Genomic DNA, 26,996 nt, shown 5'->3' on the forward strand with positions numbered 1-26,996 from the left:
AACTAGTTACAGCAATTTCTGTTTCCAGGGAGCATTTGGACGGACAACCATAAGTCTTGGCAATGTCGCTTAAAACGAGGAAGTATTTTTTGCATCCCTCACATAATATAGTAAAAGGCAGGAAACGATGTACATATCATAGGTCGTCATTCCAACGCAAAAGATGCATTAAATTACTTCAGCTAAGCAATTCCCATGACAGATGTCCTACTTTAGCTAACCGTAACAAGAAAAATGAGCTTCCCTGTCACCAGCGTTTTGACATGTCTACCGGACGTAACTTCTCATTAAGTCAAACGGGTGATAGCAAAAAATACATTTATCTACCTTTATTACATATCAGCTTTGTTGGTTTAGCCACCAAAGTAAAATTATCTAAATTTTCCAGAAAGCATGTAGGTACACAATGCTATTCATATAAAATTAGGAAATGTTTGTGTTTTGTTGCGTAATAGTGGGAAAGCATTGATACAGGTATGTGTGCATTGATACAGGTATGTGTGTGCATTGATACAGGTATTTGTGTGAATTGATACAGGTATTTGTATTCATTGATACAGGTATTTGTGTGCATGATACCCATGAGTGAAAAACTATGATATCACATTTGCACAAAGCCTATGTAGTCCTGGTTATCTACGTGAACAGACTGACATTGCTTATTAACATATGTAGGATATAGCCAGAGTTTAAGCACATTTTTTCAGATAGGCTAGTAAATAAATGTATTTTGTACAGTAGAATTTATTCACAGTAAAATTTAGCTTGAAGCTATGGGACTGCCATGCACAAGGACACATTTACTGTGTATATACAGTCACCAAAAGGTTCTGTTCATGCTTGAACATATAAATGAGGACTGGGAATGAGAATAGGCTGGACGTCTAGAATCAAGCGACCAAAATAACTAAATATGCCTCTTTTTTTTTAAGTCAACACAAGCTTTAATAATCTCTGCATGTCTGGGGGTTGGTAGGATGTTTCTGTTGACAGGAGGTAAGTACCGAGCACGGATGCCTTGTGACACAGGCAGACTTGTGTGTGAGTGAGGGGTGTAACAGCCTGACAGACAGACAGTGCTGAGAATACTAAGAGTCCTTGAACCAAACTCTGACTCTCACAACTCCACAAACAGTCTGTCTAAGAAAACGGCGTGAGAGTATTTTGAGGGCAACATCTTTGTTTAATCAAAAATTATTATCCATTTCAGTCTATTATTATTATTATTATTAGACAAATTTGATTTGTTTTAATAATATTTTAGAAAGCACAATGACTGGACACTTTAAATACTGTAAGCTGATGATCAATGATATCTGAAATATCTAAAAAAAATTTTTAATTAGAATCTTAATTTAACTTTAAAATTTGACTAACCTTAAAATATAACTTAAAATATGAGCAAACAAATAATTCAGCCAATTTCTGGAAAATGAATGCTGACTGTTTTTTTAAATAGAGTCCAGAAATCTGAAAAATCCCCATAACATTTCAGCAAAGACTATAAGCATTTAACCCTGTGTTAATCCAACTCACATTTTTCTAATTCTCCATCCATTATAAAAAACCCTCGGCCATAACAGCAAATTTGATTCTATTGGACGAATCTCTGTGTCCAACCCTCGTGAATACGCCCACAGCCGCGGCCGAACGCGGTGGAAGGACACTCACTGGTGAACTGGGTTAAATCAAGTGGAGTGGAAGTGACACGGCGTCCTGCCACCCTGAAGAGCGTGTACTGTCTCATCTCTTTTGAAATGGATATTTCCCGATGCCGTCGTCTCCCTGGCCCGGCGAAGCCCGGCGGCACGGCAAGGGCTGAGCGACCCAAAGCAGAGCTGACAGGGCTGACGTGTGAAGCCATCACTCTGTTTTGATCGGCGCTTTAAAAAAGTGCAGAGGATGCTGTCTCTCAGAAGCCCCGTGGGGGGGGGGGGGGGGGGGGTGCTTTCTGCAACCCTGACACGCAGCTCCCTGCTGTGGTGGGCTGCCACCCTGGAGGCACATTGCTGGGGCTTGCCGAGTGGTGTAGGGAGGAGGGCGGATGGGGGGGGGGGGGGGGGGGGTGTGCTTGTGGGGTAGCTGTAGAGCCGCGTGTGTGTGCTCCGCCCTGGCAGGCTCCGTCTCCCAGGATGTGCGTGACTGAGAGCACGCTCAGCGGCTGGGCGAATTAGCGCAGCGACCCAGTTTGAACACGGAAGCCTGTCTCCACCACTGGTGACCTTCTCCACTTCACGGAGGTATGATCATGGCCCACATCGCCACGCAGAGCAAAGAGCAGAGTGTGGACGGCACCCTACCGGAGTTCCATCCAATCAGAATGACCAGCTATTATATACGAGACATTAATTATAATCAAACAGACCACATTAGTACAGGCCCCATAATAGCAAATGATTACAATCATTACCCAGTGCTGACCAAAAGTATCATATATGCACTTAAAATGGGCCATTGTGCACCATGAATATAGTCACAGTGAAACACAACTGTCAGACCCAAAGTGAGACAGAGTACAGCTTGTAAAAAATACATGCTGCTATCAAAGCAACGAATAAAACCAAAGTCCTAAACTTTAGCACTAATGCATTTCTCTCCTACATTCAATTACCCCGAAGTACCACACTGCTTCTGGGTAAAAGACCTCAGGTACACTGAGGGGCAGTGTTTAGAAAATTGAGGAGCAGTGTTTAGAAGGCTGAGGGGCAGTGTTTAGAAAACTGAGGAGCAGTGTTTAGAAGGCTGAGGTGCATTGTTTAGAAAACTGAGGAGCAGTGTTTAGAAAACTGAGGAGCAGTGTTTAGAAAACTGAGGAGCAGTGTTTAGAAGGCTGAGGGGCAGTTTTTAGAAGACTGAGGGGCAGTGTTTAGAAAACTGAGAAGCAGTTTTTAGAAGACTGAGGGGCAGTGTTTAGAAAACTGAGGAGCAGTGTTTAGAAAACTGAGGGGCAGTGTTTAGAAGGCTGAGGAGCAGTGTTTAGAAGGCTGAGGGGCAGTGTTTAGAAGGCTGAGGGGCAGTGTTTAGCAGTGGCGAGCCGTGCGTTCACTGAGTACCCCTTCTGCTACACAACACCCCCCCCCCCCCCACACACACACATTTTGTTATTGTACAATAAACCACATAAATCATACTATAAATCACAGTATGGATTTCAAAATACAAGTAACCCACAAATGCGTGCTAGACGTTAGCCAGGAATACCTCTCATAGTTCATCCGACAGAAAGTACGTACATAAAGTTTTCCTTTCTGATAGTTGGAGCTGGCCTACCTCGCTGAATTATTGTGAGTTTTTCGTTGAAAGGTAGCCTTGAAAAAGGCTTTTCAATTAGGTACGACACAATATCTCCCTCATTTGCATTCGCCATTTGAAGTTAGCTACCCAGCTAAATTAGCTTGTGCTTAGTGACCGTGAGTGAGTGTGTAGCACCTTCTTGAGAATGCCGAGAAGGGGTCAGACAGCCAGGGGCCTGCCCCCTTAATGGAAATCATGAATCTGATTGGTCAGAGCTTTCTGTGATTTTGTTAATAGACATATACTGGACCCTTCAAAATATCATTAGAAGGGGCATGCAGGCATAGGCATGAGAAAGCCCATAAAGCCATTTTATTTAGCAGTTTTGATCCACTCTCAGTAAGATATATGTCCTACAGCAGCAAAGAAAACACTGCTATAACATGTTAATATAGCATCCTGAATTGTTGATGTTTAAAATTTTACTTTATTAATGAAATATATATATTTATATAATTTTACATATACATTTATTACCCCTTCTCTGAAGGGTTAGAAGGGCCTGACTGCACACCACTGGTGTTTAGAAGGCTGAGGAGCAGTGTTTAGAAGACTACATGAGACTGCATAAGCCCCTCATGACATCTGAACTAAACATGCACAGACATTTATAAATTCTTAGTACAAAATATCCTAACAAGCATCACTTGTAAAAGCTACCTTTGTTGACAGTAGAAGGTGACATAACATCAGGTGGTGTGAAACGACATAGCAGATTATGACAGTTGACTTTACACCTGGGTTTTTCTGGCTATGTCAGGTAACATAAGGCTGATGATATAACACAGATGGCCAAAACGAGACTGCTGGGATAACAGAACAATAGTGAGACTTCAGAAAGATTCTCTGTAGCGTCTCCTGTTATAATAATGACATGAGAAACTGCCATTTAACACATATTTTAGTGGCGTTTGTGACACTGATGCTTTTTATGTTCGGTAATGCACTGGAAATGAAGAAAGGTATGCTGACGTAACACTGGATCTGGAAAAAAATGTGCCCAAACAGAAAAATATGTCAGTCATATATAACATATCATTTTTAATGCTTAATGTAAATGTCAGAGGTGATGTTTCTTGAATCTTGACTGGGTTTCTGTTAAAGGCTAGAGAACACATACACAATACCCCCATGACGGTATCCTGGTATTACATTAGGAGTCAAAAACATTAGGAGTCAAAAACATTAATAAACAGAAAAATTGAACTGCATTAAGCTAACTGCTAAGCTAACTGCTAACTGTCTATTGTCTGTTTAAAAAGTGCTTCAGGTTTAGTATAATTCATATTTGTAAACACATTCTAAAATACAATTGCGCAAAGGTAAGCTTGGTATGTGTACACATAGAGACTGCAGCACACCTATTACAGTTAATGACCAAATAAAATCCACAGAAAACTGTCATTACAAGATAAAACTGTCAGTGTCACAAACATCACTAAAATATGTGTTACAGTGCACTTTCTCATCTCATTACTATAACAGAACAGAACGCTGTGGAGCATCTTTCTGAAGTCTCACTTTTGTACACTTCTGCCTTCCCAGAATACTCACTTGGCCATCTGTGTCATGTCATCAGCATTATATCACCTGACACAGCAAAAAAATAAAAAGACATAAAAATAAGAAAAGCTGAGCTGTAAAGTCCGTTGTCATAATCTGTTATGTCACCCCACACCCCGTGTTATGTCACCCCACACCCCATGTTGTCACCCCACACCCCATGTTATATCACCCCACACCCCATGTTATATCACTCCACACCCTGTTTTGTCACCCCACACCCCGTGTTGTCACCCCACACCCCATGCTGTCACCCCACACCCTGTGGTGTCACTCCACACCCCGTGTTAAGTCACCCCACACCCCGTGTTAAGTCACCTTCTAAAGTCTCAAATTTGTGCCCCTCCACATAGTTCTTCAAAAGTAGCTTTTACCACAGCCGAAGCTTGTTGGAATAAACATGTATGTTTGTTTATGTTGGGTGTCATGAAGGGTTTATGTATGTGTCATGTAGCTCTCTAAAATGTGCCTTTCAGTAACATGTTACCTAGAGTTGAGAGCAGCAATCAACACATGACACATTCCTTTACACTAAATGCTATATAGAGATTAAATGTATCGGCTCCAAGCCATATTCAACAACTGCGTGATTCGGCGTTGAAGAAGTGCCTTTCCAATGACCTGTCAAAACACGCCAGACCTGAAAGACCCTGGGTTACTCCGAAGGAAAACAGGTAAGAGGGAAGCTTTGTTAGACGTACTGTTCCATAATTCATTTGCAGATGACTGCTTTTAGCTACTTAATTTTTAATGTTTAATTACCCGTTGGCTTTGAATAATTATTTCTTATTACCATAATGCCAGAAAACCGCAGACATGTAAAGGTGCCTGAATGGGGTCAGTCTATCAGCAACGAGTCAGAAATATATGCATAAATAAATACATACAAATATATGCATAAATAAATACATACAAATATATGCATAAATGAGAGCTATGAATGCAGAAGTCTCGCTGCTTACCAATGCAAGACTCCCTGTGCTCCTCGAAGCCGGCGCTACACACACACCGTCCAATAGGAACGAGCCACTCCCCCTCGGCGCTGCAGTACATCTTGGGCGTGTCTCTCTCCTCGGCGTGATCCACGCACTGCCCTCTGACCTCCACCAGCGACGAGGAGTCCGCGCCAGTGACCACGTCCGTGAACACGGCCAGGTTCCGCGCCATGCCCGTGCACTTCTTGTAGTAGACGCGCACAGAGACGACGGCGATGCAGGCACCGATGTCCTGGAAGGCCAGGTAGAAGCCCCTCCTGCTCAGAGGACCCAAGCCCCGCACCTCCGTGTTGAGCTTGAGCCTTCGCACGCCCAGGTCCACGTTGGTGAAGCTCTCGTCCGCCGCGATCGTGTCGATCTTGGAGAACTGGCTCTCGCGCAAGCCGCCCGCACCCACGTCCCGGTCCGCCTCGCAGTAGTAGAGGTTGAAGGTCTCCTTGCAGGTGCCCAGCACACCTGGCATGCTGTTGCAGTCACGCAGCGTGAACTTGATCTCCACGTAGACGCGGTGGGCACCACCACGCTGGATCCAGGTGGTCCGCAGCCAGTTGTTCTGGTTGGGGCTCATGACGTTGCACACCTGATACGTGTGGATGGGGCTGAAATACTCGTCCATCTCATTAATGGCGTCCCACTGCCGAAGGAGGAGGAAGAGAGCAGGAGTTATCAACATCGCACATGGTGTTCACATTTTAGCATGAATTCACGGGCCTCAGTCAATTAATTGTGTATTAGTTTAGAACATATATTGAGCATTTTGCGTCTTACTGCAATGCCACATCTATTAGTCATGAATGAAGTTGGAACAAATCATTGTGATGTATAATGTAAACATTGCAACCTGATTTGAATTCATTTCAGTCTAAGCTGAAGCAAAAATATAAATAAATAAAAAATTAAGATTCACAGACTCATCCTTCTATAGCACAGCAGGGCCACTGGTTTAGTCAACTCATCATAGCACAGCAGGCGCTTGTGTGTGTGTGTGTGGAGGGGGGGGGGGGGGGGGGTGTAACTTAAACATGAGAAGATTCCTAATGGCACACCAGTGAACCCTAATAAGCTGCAGACGTTTCACCGGCACAAACCTCAGCTCCGTTCAGGCAGGTCCCCAGAGCTGCTGCACTCAATTTTATAGATGGGCGCATTAAAACTCTTCTCCAGAGGTAACGTGTTAAAGTGGCGCAGCGTCAAGTAAAGAATGGGGGCCTGGTAGTGATGACATCCAGTCCAGGTGGTGCGCTGCCTATTAGCCTAGCTCTCCCGGTCAGCTCATGAAATAATAACGCCGGCAACGCGGGGCTTGGATGCACTCTGAAAGACCTGGAGCGTAAGTGTTAGGGAGAGCCCCCTGGTGGTGGGCAGAGAGGTGAACGAAAGGTGGCGTCACCCGTCTGAGCTGCCTCACAAACCGCTTTTCATCCTCGGGAGCTTGACGGCCCCAGAGCGGCCGGTGCTCCGTTTGCAGGCCAGCAACGGGAGTCGTGGTTTCCAGGGTAATTAGAGTGCTCACAGACAGGCGGGACAGACGGGACAGCTGCCTTCAGGGGGATTCAGCCCAGCTCGCCCCGGCCGGCGTAAGCGGGCGAACTCTGAACGAGGAATGCCGCTCTGGAGTGACCTGTACCGGATGAGTGTGTGTCAGTCAGAGGGTGATGGAGACACGATGGTGCCAGCCAGGAGAGGTGGAGGGGAAAGAACTCTGTTTGCCCCCCACTCCCCAACCCCACCCAGCGCTAACTGCACCCTGAAGCTGCTTTCCCTCATGTGTGAGGTGTGTGTGTCGGAGAGAGTGGTGGAGGGCTTCGTGCTCCAGCGTGGAGAATCTCAGGGGCCCTCTGGCACAGCATGGCTCCTCTGGGCTAATTGCACACCTGTCTACACCTCTCAGCGACGGCATCCCCCGCAGCTCTGATAAGGAAGGGCGAAACGAGACAGCATAGCGCGCTTGGGCACTCCAGACCATGAGAGCCAGCTCTTACAGCACGACACTGGGGCTCAGCACATCACAGAGCAGGGGCCACGGGCTTGGGGCCACATCACAGAGCAGGGGCCACGGGCTTGGGGCCACATCACAGAGCAGGGGCCACGGGCTTGGGGCCACATCACAGAGCAGGGGCAACGGGCTTGGGGCCACATCACAGAGCAGGGGCCACGGGCTTGGGGCCACATCACAGAGCAGGGGCCACGGGCTTGGGGCCTCGTTTCGTTGTACTCAGTGGCTCAGTAAATGAAATCAGTGAACATTTATACTAATTTCAGGCACTGAATAATTTTTTGTTCCTGTTTGAAAATGTTGTGTTTGGGGGGTTGAGGATATGGTTACTAGTCATCTTTTTCAAGACCTGCTCTTGAAACATACAGATTAAAACAGCCTAAGTGTTATTGGGGGAGATTCCCACCAGGCTGCCCTCTGCATGCAGTACAGCTCGTCCCAGCATAATTGAAATGGGACGAGCACAGGGCACAGGGCGGATCCGCCCACGGCGGGTCCGGCCATGGAGTGTCTGGCCTCTGCTCACACAGCAGAGGATCGCCTGGCGTGCCTTCCCTCCCCCACCCTAGGGAGAAACACGAAAAGCCATAATTAAGACTTCCAGCACACCCCGTACTGCTGACAAAAACACAAACGGGCTCCCAAACACACACGTCACTGCTGCTTCCGAAAACCTTTACGCTATTTAAAGGTGACCAGTAAGCAAAAGTCCCAATCAAATGAATGCCATTAGTGAGTCTTTGGCAAAGTTTTCACACTCATGTGAGATGTTTAAAGTTTGTTTTGCCTCGACACAGATTACTGAACTTCTGCAGGTTTGTTTTTTTTTTTTTTTTTTTTTGCTTCATCAATGTTGTCCTTTACAAAATGCTGAATATTAAAGCTGCGGCGAGACCAGGAGCCTCGTAATTTTAGAACATTGCGGCCTGATATTTTTCAGCGCTTTGAACACCTTTGTATGTAAATGCGGCTAATCTCCATAATTTCCATATCCCGCGCAGGCCCATAATTCTTCTGCTTTTGTGGGTCGTGCTCGCTTCGTTCGCTCGTTTATCCGAGCACACAGAACACGTGTAGCAGTTCAACAAAAGATTCCCAAAGATTGTCATTCCGACTGGGTAATTGGTGCTGTAGCTCGTGACCTTATATTCCCAGAGTCTAAACATGAACTAAGAGAAAAGGAGATAAAGAGAGTTTAATGAAATGAATACCTTTTTTGTCAGATGAAGCCTTTCCACATCTTGAGGTGAAAAATATGCTTAGTGATAATAGCACGTAATCGCGCGTTTCGGCGTGTCCACATTTTCACGAGTTTGCTTTTTTGTTCTTTTACTTTTTTTTTTACTTCCCGACACCTGTCAGGATTCAGCAACTTTATATTATCTCTGAATGGATTTAATGTGCTGCAAAAAGCATTTGATAAGATATTTTAAACGTGCCATGTCCACCGTGAGATACTGATGAGAGGCGTTATCGATGTCCACGGATATTTTGATGTCTTCACTATTTCTAAGCTTATGACGCCCTCATTTTCTTTCCTGGTTTTATTGCCTCGACAACAGCTCTGCAAACCGTATAAAAAACAGCATCAAAACCTTAAGTTCCATGGATCCATATAAATGTATTAACCATTCCTGTGAGAAACGCCAGCTGTTTAAATATTTAATAACAGGCCTATTTCCTATTGACTAGCTGTGTCGAACTGATAGAGGGTCCTGACTTAAGGTTGGACACACCATAGCTCCAGATCATTTAGGAAGTAGGAGCGAAAAATAATTATTTAGAAGTACAAAAAACAGTTATTGGCACACGTTCATCAACATGCACGAGGTGTCTCGGCTGACAGAACACAGCCATAAAACACGTCTAAACGACGGCGGAAGGCCCAGCGCCAGCTGCAAGAGATCCAATTTCAGATTAAGGCCCCGGCAGAAGAAATCCTTTGAATGTGTTTAAACAGAGGCAGAGTGGCAGTGCGTAACGGCTGCCCGTATTTCGGACAGCATTCACGAGGGCAGTTAGCCCCGTCCTGTGAAATATCACCCTCCACTCTGTCGCCTGAACCGTGAAAGATTCTGATTTGAACGGAATTCTCGAGCACACTGATCTGAATACAGGCACGTTGACACTGATAACCTTTCTAGAATATGACTGTTAATTGCGCGACATGTTGGCATACGTCCTGAAGGCCTGTCCTGGAAGAGCCATGTGCCACAGAGAAATGTCTTTTCTCTCCCAGGAAATTTTGATATTATCATTAATGCAAAATATTAAACAGAAACAAAAAGCAAAACAGAGAAACAAACAAAAAAAAAACCAAACAGTACTGAATCCACATTTTGTAAAAATAGTGTATATTCTATATTCATTTAAGGGAATACACTTTGTATGTGTGTAGTAATAAAATAAAACAATTAGAAATATAATTCAGTCTAGACAACAGCTCACATTTCTTCATCAGTTTGTTCACAAGAGTTAGCCACTTAAAAACTCCCCGCAAGAATCCCAGAAGCCATATGGACAAAGAACTCAAACAGAATACACCATGATACTGAAGGCCTCCCAACCCTGGTGGACCTCACGTGACTCATGTCTCTCTTCCTCCTCCCAACCCTGGTGGACCTCACGTGACTCATGTCTCTCTTCCTCCTCCCAACCCTGGTGGACCTCACGTGACTCATGTCTCTCTTCCTCCTCCCAACCCTGGTGGACCTCACGTGACTCATGTCTCTCTTCCTCCTCCCAACCCTGGTGGACCTCACGTGACTCATGTCTCTCTTCCTCCTCCGAGGTCACGAATGACAAACATTTCCCGCAGCATCGGGAGTCACTGCTTTTAACGGCTTCGTCAGACATCCCGGCTGTGGGATTAGTAATCACTCAGGAAGAGCAGAACGGATTTTCTGGGGAGCAGGTCATCCAGACGAGACCGCTGATGTAATGGGTCTCGTACACTCAGGTGCACCGAGTGTTCCTCTAAGTCTGAAGTGTGGACAGTGAGCAATCAGAGCATCACAGCATCATCTCGTCATGAAACAGGTCATATTTGAGGTTTAGAATTGCTGTGTAATTTTCTCCTATTTTCTGGATCCCCTCTTGCTTTTGTGCTGCATTTCTGTAGGTTCACATTGAGGTTGCGGTCAGGGACAGAGGTGTCCAGCAGCACCGCCAGCCTGATCCAGACGACCTGCAGACAGGGGCTCCGTCCAGCCACTGAGTAGGTGCCACAGCCTTCCATCATCAAAACGAGTTAACTAGATTTCTCTCGTTTGCTTTGGTCTGGTGTCCCTCTGCAATCTGGCCAGGAATTATGCAGGCAGGACAAGCAAGTCATGCAGGAGTTTTACACTAGATATGAGAGAACCTACACAGGGGGGGGGGGGGTGACAGCAGGACAAAACGCTGTGAACAAGCGACTATGACATCCATATCATCTCACTCTCAAAGCCTATTTGTCACTGGCCCTCGGCTTTATTATCAGTTCTATCGATCAGAGGCAGTGTGTGTGTGTGTGTGTGTGTGTGTGTGTGTGTGTGTGTGTGTGTGTGTGTGTGTGTGTGTGTGTGTGTTTGTGGAGGAAGGAGGAACGGAGGTGCGATACGAATGAACTTGTCATGGCAAACAGGAGGCAGATGGGAAAATAATGAAGTCGTCCGATGTGGCTGACAGGGGCCTGGCTGAGCAGTGGCGTCTGGCGCGGCCCTGCTGGTGCCTGGGGAGGTGGGGTGGCAATGGGGCAGCTCTCTCTCTCTCTCTCTCTCTCTCTCTTTGACAGCCCACACTGGACAGAAACACGCTAGCTTGCTGCGAGGTCATGACGGGGCAGGAATGATTTAGAATGGCTGGGACAATCGGTAACAATGGACTCAGGGTTTAGATCGGGCGGTGCAATCTCTTAACGCTGAGAGATTTATTTTAAGAGCATTAAATATTTAGCAGGGCAGGTGATTGCTTGCCTAAGTTACTGGTCAATACCTTGTGTGCAGGAAACCATTGAAAAAGAGTAAATGCTCTTTAATTGCCCTGTCTGACAGAAGAACGAGTTCTGAAGGGGCAGCCGCACTATTTCCAAGTCCCCGATGGACGCCAGACACAAACTGCAATTTTGCAGCTTAAAAAAAAACAAACAAAAAACAACAGTCGCCTGTCGTCTTCCCCTCACACATTCTGTCACTTCATTCCCCCTCTTACCTGACATACACACTCTAAAACCTCCTGTCCCTCACTCACACACACACACACACACACACACACACACACGCACACTCAAGCATCCTCTACCTCACACACACTCTCAAGCCCACGTCGATAAGCTTACACTTACATGGCTGGGGTGAGGGGTGTCCTGGATTTCACAGTCAAGGTGCTATTTAAATCCATCTTCCAGAGCTATAACCTATATATATATATATATATATATATATATATATATATATATATATATATATATATATATATATATATATATATATATATATGTATAACATTTTTTTCTCATTGCTCTCTTGTCAGGTCCCTGCTGGTTGTGTGGCTGGAGGTGGCAGTACCAGGCAGGGTTGTTTATGTGTTTTTGCCTTATATATAATGAAATCAGATCAATGGCACGGCCCAATAAGTAGGGGGTCCAGACACTTTGACACTAATCTCTTTAGAGGTCCCTTATCAGAGCCTGCTGTGCAGGCATGAATTTACCCTCTGACAGATTCCATTCATTCCTTCCCCATGCTACTAAAACCTCACTCCTTGGGCCCAAACTGTTTTGCATCACAAGGCCCTAAACGTGAGCCGCAGCCCGGCCAGATCGGAGGAGCCGATGCCGCTCCCTCCTGTGGGGTCTCGCAGGTCAGCGGCGCTCGCATGTCCGTGAAAGAAGCAACGATAATCTCCTCCCTTTGTCCCTCTCAGGAGCAGGCGGAGTATCAGACGGTGTGTGGATGAGACGTGACCTCCATAAGGTGGCGTTCTGACGTGTGTTATTCTTTAAGAAAGGGATTCCTGTTTTTCTTTAGGATTTACACTTTTTTGTATTTCGAAGGGTTTATTTTTTTATGCTTTAATTTCCATTCCTCTTATCTGCCCCTACCTCCTCTGCGCAACGGTTTGGTCATGTCAGGTGAGTAAACCCTCTCCAGATGTCTGCAGCCTGCACGCGCTGATACAGCTCGGCCTCGGGTGACTGTCGCTTTTCAGCAGCTGTGCATCTCAGGTGGCCCTGAGTCCACGTGGTCGGGCCCTGGTGACATGCACCATCGTGGCACTGATTTATCACGATGGCCTTGGGACAGGAAACAGCACCTTTCCTGCCTACATCATTTATGGCCAAAAACATAACCCCCCCCCCCCAAAAAAAAAACCATGTTAGTATGTTAGTGCTGCTGCAAATGTTTCTGCCAAGTAATCTTTTACTGCCTCCCTGCCTCTCTCACCACCATCAGGACAATCGCGAGGGTGCCCACTCCTAAAATCTCATGGCTTTCAGAAAGAGAGTCTTAAGGTAATGGAAATGCCGAACACTTCCATGAAAGAGACAGATGGGTGTGGGAGAAAGTGTCTATGCAGCAAATCCTTTTGATACGGGAGCATCTGGCCATGGGGACCAGAAACAGGCCTGAAGGACTTTTTAATCCATTACCGCCAGTGCCAGTAGATTCCCAGGCAGAAGGCTGGTGTTCCGGCAGGTTCTGCCGGGCTCCCCGGTGCCTGGGTCGAGGTCGAGAGAGGTGTGTAGAACAACAGCATTGAGCAAAGGTGGCAGAAATGGTTTGTCAAATTTGTTCCCATATATATAATATTTTTTTCTTCAAATTTCTGGTTAAGTAGATCAACCAAAGACTACAAAATAATTATTCTGGGGACTTAATGTATTGTGATGACCAAAATTCTCAGGTACGCTATTGCACATTTCTATTAGTAATGAATACATATTCAAAGAGAGGTAAATCTGGCCAATATCAAGTACTTAGTCTGGCTAATTATCATGAATATTCTCATTTGAATATTCTCATATGAATATTGTAATCTCATGCTGAAAATAAGAAAATTGCCATATTTTAGTAATAACGACCAAGCCAACAATTTTCCACAGAGGATTTTTGCAGCAGTATTGAGCATATGCAAATGGATTTGCATGAGATTGAAAGGAGATGATATAAATGACAATCATTAATCAGAAATTCACCTAATTACTTATTACAAGGCGATCAGAAGCTCATTATCAGCCCATTTCTCCACTTTAGTCCATCATTTTGTGCACTTCCCAGTTTCACATCTACTGTGGTACAATCTCAAGGCAACATGAATGCTTAATACGTCTGTTCCTCTACCATTCAACAGGGCCTCAGTTCTAAAAGTGACTTCCTCAGGTAAGAGGAATACAGGAAACATGAGAAATTCAGAATCCACAGTGGACCAGCAAAGGGGCGCACACACGCACACACACACACACACACACACACACACACACACACACACACACACACACACAAATATATAGGTAGACAAAAACATACACCCACATACACTCACACACACACACACACACACACACACACACAAATATATAGGCAGACAAACACGTACATTCACATACACTCACACACACACACACACACACACAAATATATAGGCAGACAAACACATACACTCACACACACACTCACACACACACACACACACACACACACACACACACACACACACACACATACACACACACAAATATATAGGCAGACAAACAAATATATAGGCAGACAAACAAATACACTCACACACAAATATATAGGCAGACAAACACATACACTCACAGACATAAATATATAGGCAGACAAACAAATACACTCACACACACACAAATATATATAGGCACGCACACACACACACACAAATATATAGGCACACAAACACACAAATATATTGGCACACAAATACATAGGCAGACAAACACATACACTTACACACACACACAAATAGGTAGAGAAACACAAACACACACACATACACACACAAATATTCTGGCAAGTACATGCTCGTGTATATACACATACAAATATACACCCATGCAATCACACACAAGTCACTACAACCTAGAAGGAGACAGCCCCCCCCCCCCCCCTTTAATAAACCTTAGACTCTCTCTGGTCTGGTCTAGTTGGACTGCTGCTCCTCTCTCTTTCTGCTTAGTGTGAAGAGTCTATTTACTTCCAACCCACTGCTGTTAAACATGCAAACAGACAATAAGGGGCTTGTTTCAAGGCTGCTTGGGATGCACTGAGGATGGCTAATTGTCGCCCGGCAGGGAGTGTCTCACTCTGAGGGACATCACATCACCGTCAGCCCCCGACAGCCGCGCCTCGCTAATTGTGACAGTTCAATGCTTAGATCACTTCGTGCGCTGCTAATTCAATACCCCATGCATCATTTTCTCCATTAGAATATGCAAATGCTTCACGACTTGAAAACAGACAACAGCTCCTCACGCCTTGTGTTCATTCTGCCTCTCTCTCCATCTTCCCTCACTCCTCTCTCTCCATCTTCCCTCACTCCTCTCTCTCCATCTTCCCTCACTCCTCTCTCTCCATCTTCCCTCACTCCTCTCTCTCCATCTTCTCTCACTCCTCTCTCTCCATCTTCCCTCACTCCTCTCTCTCCATCTACCCTCACTCCTCTCTCTCCATCTTCCCTCACTCCTCTCTCTCCATCTACCCTCACTCCTCTCTCTTCATCTTCTCTCACTCCTCCCTCACTCCTCTCTCTCCATCTTCCCTCACTCCTCTCTCTCCATCTTCTCTCACTTCTCTCTCTCCATCTACCCTCACTCCTCTCTCTTCATCTTCTCTCACTCCTCCCTCACTCCTCTCTCCATCTTCTTACTCATCTCTCACTCCTCTCTCTCCATCTTCTTACTCCTCTCTCACACCTCTCTCTCCATCTTCTCTCTCCTCTCTCTCCATCTTCTCTCACTCCTCTCTTACTCCTCTCTCTCCATCTTCTCTCTCTCCATCCCTCTCCATCTTCTCTCACTCCTCTCTCACTCGTCTCTCTCCATCTTCTCACTCCTCTCTCACTCCTCTCTCTCCATCTTCTCACTCCTCTCTCACTCCTCTCTCTCCATCTTCTCACTCCTCTCTCACTCACTCCTCTCTCCATCTTCTCTCTCTCCTCTCTCTCCATCTTCTCTCACTCCTCTCTCTCAATCTTCTCTCACTCCTCTCTCTCAATCTTCTTTAACTCCTCTCTCTCAATCTTCTCTCTCTCCTCCGTCTTTCAATCTCTTGTTCCCCCTAAGTCATCTGAGGCTGAATAGTGTTAAACTGACAAGAAAAACTGAGAAGATAAGGATAGAAGTGCATGAGAGAGAGGGAGGGAGAGAGAGAGGGGGAAAGAGAAAGAGAAAGAAGGAGAGAAGAAAGTAGCTATGCCACCACTCATGACATATCTCAGTTTCTCAAACATGTTCACTGATGGAGACATACTGGTTTAAAATTAGGTTCTATACAAAGTGAGGTAAACAATGCTAGCAAGCAGAATACAGTCAGCGGTTATTTTAGGGGACAAATTTGTCTGGGTGTAATTAGCACATCCTGAAAACGAGAGCACGGTGCTCTGGAGCTGCTAATAATACTGATGTTAAACATCCAACATCGTTAACCCTACCAGAGGAAGAGCAGAGTGGCTCAGACAGAAGCGAACATCTTACCCCGTGTGAGGGATACGTCGCCCATCCCCAGTCTCCAGAGATCGAGGATGTGTCCAGAAGATTCACTGCAACAGACAGAAGACTTTTAAACTTACAGATGTCACATTCCCCAAAGTAAAGTTGTACTAAAGGCCTCTTTACTTCCATTTAAACCAGTGCACAGACTCAAAATCCCTCCCAGTGAGTTAACTCACTTTACGACGTCTGTGAGAAATGTTTGCAGCAGTAAATCCATCATATTGTTTTTGCCATATTAACAAGTTAATCAACTGGGTGCAGTCCTGGTTCAGCTTGCTCAAATAAGTGTCAGCATTCAGAGTTCAACATTCGCAATTCAGCATTCAGAATTCAGCATTCAGAATTCAGCACTCGGAATTCACCCTCTGGTGGTAGATGCCAGTGCAGTACTAAACGACTAATTATTGATTAATTGCCAGTCGATGCATCTGATCTGCTTTGTGGAGGAACCACTATGTCAGCTGAAGCTAAAGCCAAGCTGTGAGATGGTGCAGGGGGTCGTGGTCATGCATGACTCAGATGGCTCTGGTCCTCAGGGTTCTGCCAAATCAACATCTCCTGCATCTCTTCCCTCTCTCATTTATTGATGGCCAGAGCACGCATCTGCTGGAGTCACGATACGAGGTCACCTTGGTGCAAGCCAAGGCTGTCGGGCTTCCAGCGTTTACTCCCAGCATTTATTTTTCTGCTTTTTTCCCCTCACCCCTGAGGACTGCGTCATGTCAGATGCCTTCAGTAGAAGAACAACGCCACCCGAACCGAAACGTGGGGAGGAGGGGACTGTCTGGTCCTCCTACAACTCACTGACACCTGGAGGAGGAGGAGGAGGAGGAGGAAGAGGGTGGATGTGGTGGGGGTGTGCAGCTAGGCCGGTAGGGTCCTGTGACGGATGAGCCCATCCGGGGGTGGAGGGGAGGTGGCGAGAGACATTAACCTGACCCACTTTCTCTCCCCCTCCTGAGCCCCCCAGACCCACAATTCCACTTCAGATTCATCATGTGTTGCTGCATGAAGTTGGAATGGTGGGTGGGGGGGGGGGGGGGGGCATACGTGTTCCCCGGATCTTCAGACCGAGGGGCCATCGCACTGTAGCTGAGGCGTCAGTGTCGGTGGCGATGAAGGCAGTAGGTGTGGGCCCTTTACTGCTGCTTAATGAGCAGCAGGGGATCACGGAGCAGATGCTCTCATAAAGATCTCCTGCACTGCGTGGAGCTGCTTGCCGCGCTGACATCCTGGCTAACAGGTGGTTATAGGTTTAAAACTGTCAGCACTTGTGCTTGCTTCTCAGAAGCAAACTAATGGAGGGCCTTCAGATCCTGCCTCAAGCCCTCGCTCTCCCAGAGCACACGTGGCGTGATCACGGGTATTAGTGGGCACGCTGACCAAACTCCTAATCTAGGAAAGCTGTTGCTGATGAGGGCACTGGTTCAGAAAGCAGGAACAGATGGCCTCGCTCAGTCTCTCCGTGTCTCTGGATGTCTCTCTATCTCCCTCTCTCTTCCTCCATCTCGTCCTCTCTCTCCCCTCCCGCCACGATCGCTCCCTAGCCGCCGTTCCCTGCCGTCGTGGACTGATTAGGCCGTGGCCTTTCAGTTGCTTCAAGGTCAGACACACGTGTCACAATTATGTGTCTCAGAAATGCCTGCTGCTTGAAGACCACACCACCAATGCTTAAATGATGTCTGGAACGGTGAGGCTTCTCCGCGAAACATCTCCATGGGTTTTGTCCTTCTGTTTTTATAGTCCCATCGTTTAACATTTCTTTAAAGACAGGATTTATTTTTTTTCTTTAAAGCAATCCATCAATCTCAAAACTAAAACCTGCAGAACCTTCTCGTATAGCTACCCGGTGGATGAGACCATTATAGGTTCCTTCCACTGGAAGCTACCAAACTCATCCAGAGATGGTGATTCCCGTCTTTGGCTGTTTCTCACTATCCCGAAGCTGTTCACACTTCCCTCTGGTGCCACAGAAGCGATACAGAAGCACGGCCACTGCGGAGTTTTGGCACTGTGTTTACACAGCTACGTTCAGTCAAGAAGATCATATTCTCATTAAAATCTCCTTTCACAACTTTCCACAAAGTCTTTTTTATGTTTTTAATTGCACATTGTTTTGCTTCCGCATATAAACTACAGTGTTTAAAAGTCATTGCCATCACGTTGACTACATAGCTAACTTTATCAGTCTAAAGTTATGGGTCAATCAGATGACTTATTATTATAAACTCACCGGCCACTTTATTAGGTACACCTGCCCAACTGCTCATTAACGCAAATGTCAAATCAGCCAATCACATGGCAGCAACTCAATGCACCACTGTACCAGTGAGAGGTCTGTACCAGTGAGAGGTCTGTATTAGTGAGAGGTCTGTACCAGCATCATATGGTGATTGTTTCGCACTGCCCGGATATACCATAGAATCCCATTCACACTGCATGCCCTTACACTAGAGGGTTAAAGTGAATTTTGATACAGTGTAAAATGTCAACTGCATTTTTTTGCTATGATGTAGATAAGAACCACAAGGGTTCAAAACATCCACACTCAAAAAGCTATTAAACTTAATCCTTTATCCTCAAACTGATTGAACCCCCCCAGCCCCCCGTTGACTTTCAAATCACTTCAGGCGTCTGTATCTTCTCACCCAATTTAAGGTAAAGTAATGGCATTCTAACAGATTCAATTGTGCAAAGTATCGATGGGATTCTTTAAAGGATCGTTGATGAGTAAACCATCTCTCTCTTTCTCTCTCCTCTTTCTCTCTCTCTTCTCTTTTCCTGTTCCATCCTATTTTATTTTCAATCCTAAAGGATCTACATCACTTAGATCTTTAGCTCCAAGAAGCTTAAGAAGATTACAGCCATGCACACGTCTGCACACACGTCTGCACACACGTCTACACACACGTCTACACACACGTCTGCACACACGTCTACACACACGTCTACACACACGTCTGCACACACAGGACTACAGACGTGCATATATTACACTGGGCACCAAGATGTTTACTTACAAAATAAAAGCAGCAGACTTTCTACTGCTTTTAACACTAAAATGATGTTTGATTTTAGAGCTTTTGTATCAGACATTGTTTTTAAGAGACACAGCAATTTAATTGTACAATGTGTACATATTACACATTCATAAATAAGGCTGTTTTTATAATTAAAATACTGTATTACCTTTAAAAATGTTAATTTATTTTAAAGATTTACTTTTACAATATTTGCATGTTATTTATAATGGACAAGATAATCACATAATAACAGGTGAACTCAAGAAATCCATTATATTCATTAAAATTCACATTGTCAGAATCATCACTGATAGATATGAGAATTGTATAAGTCTGCTCCTCTCTGTTCTTTATGGTCAGTGCTGTGACTACTGCACTTGACAAAATGCAAAGAACAACACCATAAGTCTCGTCCCTGAGGAACATCATGGAAATTCTGCTCTGCTACACTAATGTGTTTTATCATCAGCCAAACAGGTTTTTAAGGGCCTGTTTCAGGAATGAAACGGATAACAGCCTTGAAGATGGGAGTTTTTTCGCTGAGATCACAAACTCGTTTTCTTTCCGTTACATAGATGGTCATTAGACTAATTAACATTGTAATTGCTATTTACCTTCTTTGAACTTCTGGCTGTCTGATATTTTCTCCTCTAAAGGCAGGACGAGCACCACATCGGAGATGTTGAACCATTTATGAACATTTTATAAGATGTACCAAATACGTCTTAATGTGATTTGTGTACAGTAATGGAGCCTGTTGTTCCTTTGTTTTAAATGACTGTAACCTACCAACAGGTATGTTTGAGTTGAGCTGTAACAAAATGCCTGATTTGAAATAGGTTTATATTAGAATCTTTTGAATAACACCTGCTAATGTTTGAGGTAACAAACATAGCCAACAAGGACTCCACCCTTTCTCTTCAGCCCCACCCCCTCTATCCAAACATCCCTCTAAGGCCCCGCCCCTAAACTACCTTTCAATGTGTTCCTCTGCGTGAGTAAAATGATAGATTGTGCTAAACAAATGTTCACAGACAGAATTCATTTTCAGAATTCATTTCAGTTTTCATGCTTACATCCTTTTTAAAGGTAACCAATATTCTCCAAAGAGTACTACCACAAAACTCATGGCTCTGTGTGACGGATCAGTTCCAGAAACCACATGCGCTCTGTAGCATTCAGAACTCAGGACCACCTCATGACCCAGCAGGTTTGAGGTTACGAACAGGTGAAATAAGGATTACAATTAGATTCGCCACAACCATGATCCATCAGAACCACCATAACTGGGATCCAGCAGATCTGTGATCCACCAGAATCCACCAGCAGGATGCGCTAAGGCTGGAGGTCTGAAGCTCCTCACACTTCTCGGACCTGTAGCAGCAGGAACCATCAGCTCTTCCAGTGGAGACGACTCTGAAGGTCAAGGCTGTTTTCTTTCACACATTCAGTCTAGACAAAACTGAATATGAGATAATAAATTCATTTACCTACAACTACAATGTTTTCTTTGCATAAATGCACTTATCCTGGGAAAATATATAATCTTATAGCACAGAAATACAATTTTTTTTTTACCTAATTGTTTTTTATGACCTAATTGTTATAGCCTGTATAACATGCAACCTAGTTAAGGACCCTTGACAACAAGAGAGGGACAGTAATATAAAACCTTTTGCAGAACCACCTGAAAATGGCGAGAGCTCTTGCTCTGCTGGGTGTGCAGTCTGCAATGAAGAATAATCCTTTAAGACAAAGAGGGTGTGCATGAAGCCGTGAGACGAATGTCCAGGGTGTCCTCCACCACACCGCCTGTACTTCCCCACAAGCGTTTTGTAGCGAGCCACTGCTGACACGTGTAAGACACACATCACCTGCTCCAGCGCTGCATGATAATTGAAGGAGAGATCCATGCTCGGCTGGGCTGACAGGCGTATTAGCACACCTGCTTTTAGATGTCTGCTCACCCCGGGCTTGTGTCTTTTTGCCCTCGAACGCAAAGAAAATGCACTCACGGAGCCAGAAACTTCATACACACACACACACACACACACACACACACACACGCGCGCGCGCGCACACACACGCACGCACACACACACACACACACACACACACACACACACACACACACACACACACACACACACATACATTCACACAGAGACAGCTTAAAGTCAATGAAAACAAATTATTTTAAAGTTAATTAGTTACACAATTTGTTTCTGTATTTTTATCTTTATCTATGTATACAATATATCTATGATGTGGAGGTAGTGCGCTCTGAAAGAGACATGGTCTTATTAAAGTGATCATAGATTTGCTACTAAATTCCTGGCCTTGATCAAAACAGATTTTTATACTGTGAATTCTACCACCTCTTACTTGATGTATGACTTTATTTCTGAAAGGTTTGCTTGTCAGACAAGCACAAGTCAAACACTTCCTCAATAAATAAAACAGTAGAAAGTCTTTGTTTCTCTTGGGTATCCAGATTCTGTGTAACTCATCAGTTAAATAAAAGCATCTTTTATTTATCATCATTCAGAACATTATCCTTCTGCATCTGCCGTGCCAGGGTCCCCCGATATGCCGCAATCTCTTTAATCTGAGAAAAACAGGTTTGTTGTGTTTAAACTCTCCCAATGTTGGATCCAGATCATTTTACTGTCACCTGTAGCACCAGTGATGTGTTCAGAGTGATGTATCACAAGTATGAACTGTAATATGGTTTTATGTCAGAATAAATCTCAAGCCAGTTCTCCAGAACTAAAGCAGGACTCTTGGAGGAATGAAGATGAGTCTCCTTGACAACCAATTTCAAGAAGATACATTTTATAATCTATATAAACAGCGTTAGTGTTCAGATGGCATTTACAGCAGCCACTGAACTGTATCGACAGGCTTTGCTTTTAGTTTATGATGATACGTAACATATGTGACAATAAAGTGAACAAAGAATAAATTATCACGCGTGTGAGTGTGTGTGTGTGTGTGTGAGTGTGTGTGTGTGTGTGTGTGTGTGTACGTGTGTACGTGTGTGTGTGTCGCTATTTATGTTCCGATCAACCATGCTTAAACGCACATGCGTGTGCACCTTAAAACTACACGCTGTCTGTGCTTTGACAATACGACTCGCTATATGGTAATAAAGAAGAACAGAAGTCCGGGGACAACCTCGACGGGAAGAAAACCCCGCTGAAGTCACGCATTACAGATTGGGACGAAGAGCTTAGATCCAGACGTGCCGATGAGCGCTCTCTCCACGGTTTAAACGCAAGCCCCTTTCACGGATCCTGTCATTAATGCAAGCCTTTGCCATTTAGGCATCACGCAGACGTTGAGTAGCCTTAGGTGTACTTCCTGCGGGGGAATTTCAGGCCATGCTGTGGTTCCTTGTCTCTTAATAACCCTGTAGAGTGTGTGGAGACAGCTTCTCGCATGGATCTGGGAGCCAGGCGAAAGCGCGACGTGAACGGCGTGCGCTGATGCAACTGTACGAAACAGACATGAACTTTTCCCCCCAAAGAATTCCTATTTTTCTTCCGTTCTCTTCTCCTCCTGCTAATCATTATTAATTTCTCTCTCAAAGCCAGTACGGTGGGTTTGGCATGATAAATACGTTAGTCACCTTTCAAAGTAATGAGTTTGTGTGGAGAAACATTAATATGGCGAGGAACGTGCCAGTGCTGTGAGAAGCACGAATCCAGCTGGAGTTTTTTTTCCACCCTCACACCGTCGCTTAATTATGTTAAGCCCATGATTTATGTGCAAATCATGAGGTCTAAAATGCATTATTTCCTTGTGCCGAGCAGAGCAGATCCATCACTCTGGATCACAAAGAGTTTGCGGAGCGATGTGTCATATTCTCTAAACACAGCGCCATGCTGAAGTTTAGAAAAGTCTTGGTGAACATGCGGAAAAAGCAGCTCCCCAGGCCCTGAACCGCAGAGTCATGTGACCTCCGGAGATCACCTGGACTCCTCAAGTCTTCACCTGGGCTACATTATGTACATTAAGGTGTCACTTGTTTGTAGACGTATGTGGGATACATCATGTTACAGCTATATGCCATCAGGTTTGAACCCAAATCCAAATTCCAGTCAAACTTTAAGCAGACATTTTCTTATGAACACTTCAGATTACTATTCAAATTCTTCTTATTCTTCTTTTTATTTTTATTATTACCTTCAATTTATTATTATTATTATTATTATTATTATTATTATTATTATCATCATCATCAATAAATCATTAGGAAATCATTACATTTCTTAATATATTTCACAAGATAATAATAATAATAATAATAATAATAATAATAATAATAATAATAATAATAATAATAATAATTGTTGTTGTTGTTGTTAATATTATTACAAAAACCTCAATCTATTTATAAGCTCTTTAATCAGCAACAAAAATTCAGTACCTAGTTGTAATCCAGAAGCTTATGGACAAATAGGCCGTTCTGCTTGTCAGTAAATGTGTTCGGGCAAGGGGTGGGGCCAGGGGAGGGGCAAGGGGAGGGGTCAGGGGCCGGGGAAGGGGGAGGGGCAAGGGGAGGGATCAGGGAAAGGGCAGGGGGCAGGGGAAGGGGGAGGGGCAAGGGGAGGGATCAGGGAAAGGGCAGGGGGCAGGGGAAGGGGGAGGGGCAAGGGGAGGGATCAGGGAAAGGGCAGGGGGCAGGGGAAGGGGGAGGGGCAAGGGGAGGGATCAGGGAAAGGGCAGGGGGCAGGGGAAGGGGGAGGGGCAAGGGGAGGGATCAGGGGAAGGGCAGGGGGCAGGGGAAGGGCAAAGGGAGTTGCAAGGGTTCCATTAGGATGGAAGACATATGACCAAGGAGAACTTAAAATAATTCTGTCTAATTTTTGACAGATAAGATGCACACCTAAACATGCCTAAGGTAGCTCGATGTTGCAGGGCCCTACAAATGTTGAGGCAGCGTGTATGGAGGGTACCACCATCATCACTCCATCATCTGTGGAGCTACGAATCTGTCTCAGTGGATCTTGACAGCACGGGCACGACCACACAGCCGAACGCTGCCGTCCTTTCACGGCTGCTGTGGGCAACTCCATTACACACCGAGCTGAAGTGTCATCCCCCCTCCTCCCTCCATCCTTTCCTATCTCTCTCTCTCTAGCTCTCTGTCTCTTCTACTCTTCTTCCGTCCCGCTCATTTCTCTCTGAATCGCACACGCTCCCTGAAGAGGCTCTCTCTCTCTCTCCGTTCCCTCCCCTCCTCTCCCTGGCCTCACTGCTCGAGCAGAGCGAGCGGCCGGCGTGATCAGCCACACTCTTCACGGCACGCTACGGTGCACGAATGGTGAACGTGAAGACATAATGGAACTGTCTACAGCCGTGTTCTGAACAACGGGACACCTCAGCGACTTAAGTATTATGAAAGAGATGAAGTTTTTAAGAATTTGTCAATAAAATGAAAGAGAAGACAACAAAACTGCTCAACCATTCTTCCTTTCTCTGCATTTTTGAGATTCTTTACTTTCCCACATGATTTATCTAAAGAAAAGATAAGAGCTAAGATTTGACAGCCAAATAGAAAGACTTTTCTAGCATTCAGCTAAATCCACAGAAAATCTTTCCCAACAGCAGACGAAAAACTCACTCTCGCCGTTTCTCTCCTGACTTTTATTCCTGTAACCATGGGGGAGCTCAGCGGGTTTGGTTCTGTAATAACTACGGTCAACCTTAGTTCAAGTGTCAGCAGGAGTCAGGCCATGTGCTAATCAGAGCTGGCCCAGCCAGGGAGAGCCCTGGCTCGGAGCCCCAGGAGAGCACCTCTCCTCAGGCAAGGCCTCGCTTAAGCCCTGCCTGTTTTTGTACGGAGACTCCAAGCTGCCCATATCGATTGCCCGCCCCTGGTGCCGTGCTAACAAGAGTCTTCAGCGCACAACAAGGCCTGGCTAGAGGTGAAGAGGAGAGGAGGAATGGGTGTGGCGGTGTGGATGCGGACACCCACGATGGATCTTAGGGGAGTTGCATCTGTGACAGTGACAGAACAGAATCACCGTCGCTGAAAGTTTTACTGAGTGCAAACCAACCAAGGGCTGGGGAGAATAAATGAAATGAACATGTCAGCCCATTCATCTTAACGTGCACTTCAAAAAGCGAGCTGCCCAGTAAACAGATGCTTTATTACATGGTGTTACATTTACTTCAAAGAAAATTGTCAAAAATATATTACATTCATTTTTAATTAATTCATTTGGTAAAAATTTTGTTATTTTGGAGGGTCAAAATGTATTTTGTTTTTCACAAAATTCTTAATTATTTTATTTGCTAAAGATTTTGTTATTTTGGGGGGTCAAAAACGTATTTTGTTTTTCACATTATTTGTTATTCCTATTTTCCTATTATATTTGGAAATTCATTACACACACTGCGTGAGAAGCTTTAGACTTTTCCAGTGTTGTAACTTCAGTCTCTCTGGAGATTATTTACTAAACGTGGCATCATAGTGGCATCATGGTGCAGTTGACACTTGCTGGTCATGTACCATCAAGACTTTGGTCAATGTGATACCAAATCATGGATTCACCATTACTCTCATAATCATATAAATGTATATCCTATTAGACATACCCAAATATGTATTTCAATACTTAAAGAAGATAAAAATATATTACTTTAGTTTTAGAACATCTTTAATTACATATATATCTATATCTATATATATATGCTATATATATGTATTTACTCTTATATATTTTTTCTTATATACTTTATTCTTATATACTGTATTATATATATATTTTCCAGAGAATATAATGTAATGAATATAGAAATATAAGAGTGTATATATATATATATATATATATATATATATATATATATATATATATATATATATATATATATATATATATATACACACTGCATATAAATTTTATTTTTTCTATGTATAACAGTGAGTGTGCTAATACGCTAATAGTGGGTCTCTTAAGTAATGCCTTGGTGTTGACTGCATCATTAAGGTCCCGTGTGAACCTCCTGGGCCACCGTCTCCTCATCATTATTCAGTCACTCTGCCAGGCTCCTCTTGCCTCTTAGGTAATATTAGCTAATCCTCACTCACCAAGGTAGCAAGTACAGAACAATCAGTGACAACTTCATTGCACCTACAGCAAGTCCCCCAGGATGAGGAGAATTATCACGTATCAAACACATTCTGTACCCACAGCAAGTCCCCCAGGGCAAAAGAATCTCCCCCCAAGTGGATGAAGGAGAATTATCACGTATCAAACACATTCTGTACCCATTGCTGCAGATGTTGTAAATGTATCTGGGAGTTTAGAGTTAAAAGAGCAAAATGAAGAGGAGATGATCCCCAACGCGGCAGCTAAAGGTCGTGAAGAGAAAGCAGCGTCCCACCGAGCGTGAGCAGAGCG

At 44.5% G+C, this 26,996-nt stretch overlaps 1 protein-coding gene across 2 annotated transcripts in view; it reads right to left on the bottom strand.

The window, feature by feature from the left end:
* epha8 (eph receptor A8) overlaps window positions 1-26,996 on the bottom strand; it is a 52,663-nt gene that overhangs the window by 21,982 nt on the left and 3,685 nt on the right. For both annotated transcript variants that reach the window (XM_077006313.1, XM_077006305.1), the window contains exons 2-3: window positions 16,544-16,608; window positions 5,820-6,486 (exon numbers count right to left, since the gene is read on the bottom strand). In XM_077006313.1, the coding sequence (XP_076862428.1) occupies window positions 5,820-6,486; window positions 16,544-16,608 (732 nt within the window). The remainder of the gene's footprint in view (window positions 1-5,819; window positions 6,487-16,543; window positions 16,609-26,996) is intronic.

The sequence above is a fragment of the Brachyhypopomus gauderio genome, chromosome 1 (assembly GCF_052324685.1).
Source record: "Brachyhypopomus gauderio isolate BG-103 chromosome 1, BGAUD_0.2, whole genome shotgun sequence".
In the NCBI taxonomy this organism is placed as follows: Eukaryota; Metazoa; Chordata; class Actinopteri; order Gymnotiformes; family Hypopomidae; genus Brachyhypopomus; species Brachyhypopomus gauderio.